The 7,477-nt window shown below is 34.8% G+C and overlaps 1 protein-coding gene across 1 annotated transcript; it reads right to left on the reverse strand.

The window, feature by feature from the left end:
• On the reverse strand, positions 2,922–7,144 carry LOC109334872 (plant UBX domain-containing protein 4-like). Its single transcript, XM_019570859.1, has 4 exons — positions 6,966–7,144; positions 4,541–4,826; positions 3,748–3,843; positions 2,922–3,523 (listed from the first exon to the last, which is right to left on the reverse strand). The coding sequence occupies exons 1-4, from the start codon at positions 7,112–7,114 to the stop codon at positions 3,140–3,142; spliced, it is 915 nt and encodes a 304-aa protein (XP_019426404.1). The 5' UTR covers positions 7,115–7,144; the 3' UTR covers positions 2,922–3,139.

Below are 7,477 nucleotides of genomic sequence, written 5' to 3' on the forward strand. Positions count from 1 at the left end.
ACGGCATCAATCCTAAAGCCGATAAGCCAAATTGTTAAATCTGTTAGAAGGGTGTCAACAACGGCGGTGGTGTCAAACAACGGCGGTGGTTTCTGACTCACACTTCAACGATGCCTCACTTGAACATGTGCTCCCTACTAGGAGTGAAACAAGTTAGGACAAATCTCTCCTTAAACTAGCTGAGTCTATATAGCAAATAGCAGTCTAAGTCTAATTTGTTTATGACAAAAAATATGATATGAGATGTTATAGGTCCAGTTATATGATGCTTTGATATCTTTTGGGAAGGCAATTCTTTTGGTTGATGAATTGATGGTGGAGCCCGTGGCATTTTCAATTGCATAAAAAAGAAACTTCAGAGTGTTTTTCAGCTCTTAACAACACAAATGGGTTTTCACTCTCATTTGGGTTTTTAATCTTAAGGATAATATCTTTTTGATGCCCTTCACAACAATATTCCCTTGGTTCAAAGAATGGCAGTGAGGGGTTTAATTTGAGGGTTGCTTTAGGCTTTGTTTGGGAGTTATGTGGGAAAGAAAAAGAGAGAGATCAAAGAGCTAGGAAGGGAAAGGAGTGGAATGAAAAAAGAAGGTTGAGAGTATGAAATTTATACGATGTAGTCTAAACTAACGATAATGTAAGAATATTTTTTTATTTTTCATTTTCCACTAAGAATGAGTTTTTGACTCAACTCCAAAAGAAACTAATTTATCCATGCAAGAATTTCCCACATGTTAATATTCTTAAGTTAATCTAATTTCACTTAGCAAGTCAGATGGCACCTTAAAAGTTGAAAAGTTGGTCCAACATATAATTGATGGTTCTTCACTTGTCTCTGGGTCACATTTTTTCAACATAAAGTAAGCATATTTCTAGCTTTTTCCGACAAATGGAATGGCACTAGTAGTGTGCCTTTTGGAACTTTTTTTCTTCAAGATCTTTTTAGGTGCCATTGTGTCAAGATAAAGATAGTGGTGGCTATTACCTATTAGATATTGTTCCAAGACACTAAGCTTTGTTTGTTCCAATTGAAATGCTAATATGTGTCTACTTGGAGGGAAAGAAGACGTTGATGGTTTTACTTACCATTCTTAGAGGGACTAGCAATTGTAACTAAGCTAATAGTTGTTTTCATAATTACTTCCACATGGAACCGCATTTGTTGTTGTATGGCTACAAGTTTACAACGTGCTTGTTGTTGTTTTTTTCTTCTCATCTTGTATAGTTCATGTCATGTCATGCCACTAGGAAGGGAATGTGACTATTCCGAGTAAGGATCGCTCCTTCTCGAGTACCGGAAAGATATATACTATAAAATAAAAGAAAAAATCATATGGTAAGATATTTTTATTCTTTTACATACAGTGAAATAACATTTTTGTCATTGAAAACAAAAGAAAAAATAAAGACTTTCATCTCTAATATTAGAAATGATCATTGTTAGACTATTTGGGTTTGGAGTAAGATATATAATACTAGTTCATATTTGGGTCCTATCACATATGGACCAAGATTGTAGTGGACCGTGAATCCGGTAATACTAATGTGAGGATGAAAAATGCAACAACTATACTAATATTATATGAAAAGTTTTCTTATCATCAGGATGGTGGAGGGTCATTGAAATTTAATGATAACTTATATAAATACTTTCTATTATAATAAAAATAGTTTCAATTATATATCCTTATTGGTAATGGTTGATGGTGAGGAAATGGTAACTGATAAATGTATTGGGTCATGTTAACAAGTATCCTAACTACCCGAATCTACGGCATCAATCCTAAAGCCGATAAGCCAAATTGTTAAATCTGTTAGAAGGGTGTCAACAACGGCGGTGGTGTCAAACAACGGCGGTGGTTTCTGACTCACACTTCAACGATGCCTCACTTGAACATGTGCTCCCTACTAGGAGTGAAACAAGTTAGGACAAATCTCTCCTTAAACTAGCTGAGTCTATATAGCAAATAGCAGTCTAAGTCTAATTTGTTTATGACAAAAAATATGATATGAGATGTTATAGGTCCAGTTATATGATGCTTTGATATCTTTTGGGAAGGCAATTCTTTTGGTTGATGAATTGATGGTGGAGCCCGTGGCATTTTCAATTGCATAAAAAAGAAACTTCAGAGTGTTTTTCAGCTCTTAACAACACAAATGGGTTTTCACTCTCATTTGGGTTTTTAATCTTAAGGATAATATCTTTTTGATGCCCTTCACAACAATATTCCCTTGGTTCAAAGAATGGCAGTGAGGGGTTTAATTTGAGGGTTGCTTTAGGCTTTGTTTGGGAGTTATGTGGGAAAGAAAAAGAGAGAGATCAAAGAGCTAGGAAGGGAAAGGAGTGGAATGAAAAAAGAAGGTTGAGAGTATGAAATTTATACGATGTAGTCTAAACTAACGATAATGTAAGAATATTTTTTTATTTTTCATTTTTAAATGTAATTAACAATGAGAAATGAACAATAATGTATAATTATATAGTATTACTAAAAATATTTAGCTATTTCGACATTTTATCTCTAAAAAACCCCAAATTGGGAGAATTTAAAGATAGACTAAACCCTCCAAAACCATCCATTCTCCCTCATCAAACTCCCAAACAACAGGAATGTTTTCAAAAATCATCCATTCCCTTCCCTCCTCCCAAACAAAGCATTAGGAGATAGTGAAAATCAGCTCTTCCATTCATTATTTAAGATATATAACCACAAATAGTAATAAGACAACATCTGTTATTCCATAAATTGCACTAGTACATGTACCATAAGTTTATGATTGATTGAAAAAATATTTTGAAATTAAAAAATTAATAATTAATTATTTTATTGACCAACCACAACTAATGGTACATACACCACAACTAATGGTACATAGAGTGACACAATTCGTAAGAAACAGATGTGTACCCATAGTAACTAATATTTAAAGCTGATAGATGGGAAGGGACTATACAACATTTCAATAAAGGGTTCAACATAGTATAAGCATATAAAAAAGTGTCAACATATATCAAATTTAAATGTTTTTTTTGTAAACGAAAGGACCTCATGTCTAAAGGCCCTCAATAAAGTTGGTTTACTTCAATACAACATTTAACTAATAAGGACAAGGAAGCATATGTTTTTGTGCAGTTTTGCTAGAATTTCTGGATGACAACTGAGTTTGCTAGTCCTGCCTGCTCTATAGTCTGAGTATGATCAGTCAAAACCTTTGGTGGAAAACCCATCATTTGAAGTTGATAATTCAGCTGAGACCCAGGTCTAGATGAATCAACAAAGCCACGAATGTCGCTGATGGTGTGGTTAAGATTAAAATGTGATATCAAGCGGGTTCCATCAGCTAGCCGAATTTGTATTGTGGTTGATGGCAATGATTGATCAACTACAAGACCAGCAGAAGGGGCCAATGCACCACTCGGAGGTGTTGAGGCAACAGTTGGCTCAGGTGCCACTGAAGTAGAGCTGCTTCCCAATGTTCTTCCCACTCCCTGAAATGAAACAGGGCGCTGCTTTGCAGGTTCCTGCAAGTGCGACAAAATACACTTCCAATTTATACACTGAACATATTCATAAACAAAGACAAAAACTAACAAGTAATCATTCATAAACAAAGGACCTGAAATGCATTTCAATACGTAAAAACTTCAAAAGCTCCAATACTAATTAGCAAATGCAACTAAGTTCATCCTGTTTTGATAGTAAATTGGATTAGAGATAAGCCAAATAACTCAAATAGAAAACTTACAGGACATTTTTCATTCCTCCTTATGAGGTTCACATTAACAGATGATCTCCTATCGGCAGGTTCAAGTTCTTTCGGACACTCAGATTTTTTTATGCTCTGCCATCAAACATAGCAAATATCAGCACACACAGAAAAAGCATTGATGTAACCAAGAAAGTAATAATAGCCAAAATATATATTTATCGGGGACTAGTATTGCAAGGGTACAATGAAAAGGGAGGAGAACTTGTACCCGATGGGAAGTGGGTATGGGTTCATGTTTGGTACATCCGGGTTCGTACCCGGTTCGTACTCAGTACCCAAAAAGAAATTCACTTTCGTTGTTTGTACTGAAAATGCATCAGAACCATAATGGGAATTGTTGAATCGTAGGTAATTAATTACTATACGTTGATTGAGAGAACTATGGGAAATAACAGTCATAATTAGATTATAATAAATATTATTAGTTTTAATTATACCTTATATATATTAAGGTATTCATATTCTAGTTTTGAGAAAAAGTTGAACCCCGAATCTGGTACGTACCACATACCTAGGACGTACCCATGTTGGTGCAGCATACTCTTGCACGTCCTTACATTGTCCTATTACGAGATTTTGAAAACTTGCAGAAAAACATATATAACAAAATATGCTAGAGGTCATAGATGATTTAAATAACAAATTGCAGTAAATAAAGTTGTAAGCAAACTCAGGACTTCTAATTCTCAGGACATATGCAACCTCACCACTTCCAGTAATTTTAATCCCTCAATTCATTTATGGAATCTAAACTTAAAAGTGAAGTTACCTCTAAAAACGAGGCATTTTGAGGGTCATCCAAACTCCTTAAAGGTCCATCATTTACAGTGAAACCATTACTCCAAAAAACAATGTTGTGAATAACAGCCTCAGGTTGCTGAGGAGCAGATTGTACAGTTTCCCCCGAGAGTAACCTGCCAGTTCCAGTAAAGCTAGTCGACCTTGGATGTTCCTGTAGTTGATCGAGAGGCCTTTCTATAGCTCCAAGTTCCCTAGCTTGATTGAAAATTGCATCCACATCATTTCCCTTTGTAGGATCTTGGACAAGCATTCCACTGGAGATATAACACACAATTAATAATATTCAATAAAAAATACCAAATCTAAAACCAACTGTAACTAGATATGAATCTTGTTTATATGTAAATCTTGTATAAAATAGTGATGGCAGTAAACTGTATATGACTATATGTACATTAAATTTAAAATTTCAGCAAGCATGGCAACAGAAGTACTACACTAACTTAGTCAACAAAAGTGAACACCTTCTGAAGTCAACTCCCGATATACAAAATTTAGAAACTTGTAATCAAGGGAGTTCAATGAAAGTGCTAGGGTTTCTATAAACTCAAAGCATATAAGTGAGATACTACATACGAATTTCCTTAAAAAAATTATAGATAAATAGTGAATTGTAACTACACTTACAAGTCAAATTAAGGCAAAATAGTCCGATGAGTTAAAATTTGAGAACACACAATAGCATCCACAATCAACAATGCTTTGAAGTGCTAATATAAAGCTTTAACAAGTTTTGGACATCAAAAGGATCGCACAATATTGAAGCATGAAGAAAATCAAGCGATAAAAACAGCTTTTTAAAGGTTTTTCTCTATCATTCTTTAAAAACTGAGTGCTTATGTGTGCTCAAAGCTATACATAGTCGGTCCTAAGTTTGGATAAAAGGTGAAGATTGTGTTAGGTAATCGATATCTAACATAAAACTATAAAACTTTGTTGAATCATATGATATGAAAAATTTAAATGATTGAAGTTTTTCTATTTTGAGTCGTGTTAGGTCTCATTCCTATTATTTTAGTTGTATTACTCTTAACTGCATATTTACAATATCGATGTGGTGATCAGTTGGACAACGATGTGATAGCAGACCCCACATAGTGGGGCTAAGGCTTCATCATTGTTGTGTATTCTTTAGAAATTTGGACAGGAGATGAATGAAATTTCATAAGTCTGACACCAATACCAAAAAAGTATCTAAACTAAGCAAAGAAGTGCTCATAAAAAATGTGGTTTTACAGCTTTTAATGCCTAAGCTAAGCTTTCAAATGCATTCACCCAAAATTGATTTCGAGCAAGATCTAAAAGCACTTGGTACAAGGTAAACTCCAAAATCATGCTTTAAAAAGAATAACCATAAATCTTATCACTAATCTCTAATTGGGCAAGATTTTCTGTAATACCAAGGCATTATGCGAAAAAGTATGGCAACTGTTTTTGATTTTTGTTAAGTGAAGCTAAAGCTCCATGAGGCAACAAGCAAAGTAGGGCTAGGGAACCAACAAGGCCCAACATAGGTATGATTTAGCTAGGTTTCTTAAGCATGTGACAAGGATTCAATTTCTTCCATGTGCATGGGAAATACTATGTCGGGAGAGGCAAACTCTACTTCAGCAATCCTATGCCTTGAGAGGGGTTAGTTCCCATCTATTTATTGGGAGAAACCCATGATGCATAAAAAGGGTTTGTGGTGGTCATCAATGCCACACATCAAAACAGCCAGCAATCCCAGCATACAAATACAATCAAAAGAAGTAGAAAGAAGAATAATAACCATGAGAAGACCAGCACTAATAGTAACTCTCGTTTCATATACGGCGGAGGACATTGACTCTACGATTCGCCTGTATTACTATCCAAGATTTAGTTTTTTATTTTGTAGGGTTTTGATTGGTTAATGAGGAGTGTGTATAAGCAAATTGGAGAGCTAATAGCTCCACCCTTCATATATACATAAATCATGCTAGAATTTGAAAAAATTCCAAACACCTGTTCCCAAACCCATCCTAGTTCGTTTGCTTGGTTTAAGTTATCTACATTATCACAACAACAATAATTGGCAAGGTAAACAGAACAAATTTCCACATACAAAGAGATATCACGAAGTTATGAGAGAATTAGTAAGGACTTAACTCCATTAAGATCAACTAACACGATATTGAATTGGCATAAGGTAGTACAACAGCCATAGAAACAAGGCTTCTAATATATAAATATTATAATCATAGCAAATTACAATTAACCCTAATCAAATAATTGTCTAATGTATATGCCGCTCAAAACCCTAAAGCTGATCACTAAACAAATTGAAGAATCAGCGAATACCCATTTCAATTGGATCAATAAAATATGAAAAGGAATTCAAAAGTTTGAATTTTGAAAACGATTTGGAGTACCTCTTCTCCCCGCCGGTGTAATACTCCTGAGGGGCATCGGAGTCGCTGTCGGAATCGGCGGAGGGACGGTTGAGATCGGAGAGGGTACGTATTCTGGAAGCTTTGCTGCTGGAAGGTTTTGATGCCTTCTTGTTGTCTCGTGAAGCCATTCGTTTCTTTACAACACACCCAAAGAGAGAGAGAGAAATGTGAAACGCTGTATTTTTCTACGTCGTCGTGCGAACCTTATATCACGCGCTGTGGGAGCGCGTGGAGATTGAACCACGTGATGTTAGTAACTAGTAAGAGTATCTCGAATCCCAAATACAATCTTCATTTTTATTTGGTTCTCACACATTATTTTATAATTTATTATAATTCTCAAAAAATAAGAATAACATATATTTTTTCCTCACAATAACAAATATCATTATTATTCTTATTTGGGTCCAACAACTTCTATTTTTTTCCACAACATTTACATTCTCCTTCCATTGGGTTAAGAACAAAAATAAGAAAATAAAAATGACAAA

This window comes from Lupinus angustifolius, chromosome LG19, assembly GCF_001865875.1.
Source record: "Lupinus angustifolius cultivar Tanjil chromosome LG19, LupAngTanjil_v1.0, whole genome shotgun sequence".
NCBI lineage: Eukaryota > Viridiplantae > Streptophyta > Magnoliopsida > Fabales > Fabaceae > Lupinus > Lupinus angustifolius.

Excerpts from the sequence above, each read along its gene's own strand:
- LOC109334872 (XM_019570859.1), bottom strand. The coding sequence starts at position 7,114 with ATGGCTTCACGAGACAACAAGAAGGCATCAAAACCTTCCAGCAGCAAA. Across the intron at positions 4,827-6,965 it reads TACACCGGCGGGGAGAAGAG|TGGAATGCTTGTCCAAGATC; the intron begins GTACTCCAAATC and ends TTATATCTCCAG. Across the intron at positions 3,524-3,747 it reads GGAGGAATGAAAAATGTCCT|GAACCTGCAAAGCAGCGCCC; the intron begins GTAAGTTTTCTA and ends TCGCACTTGCAG.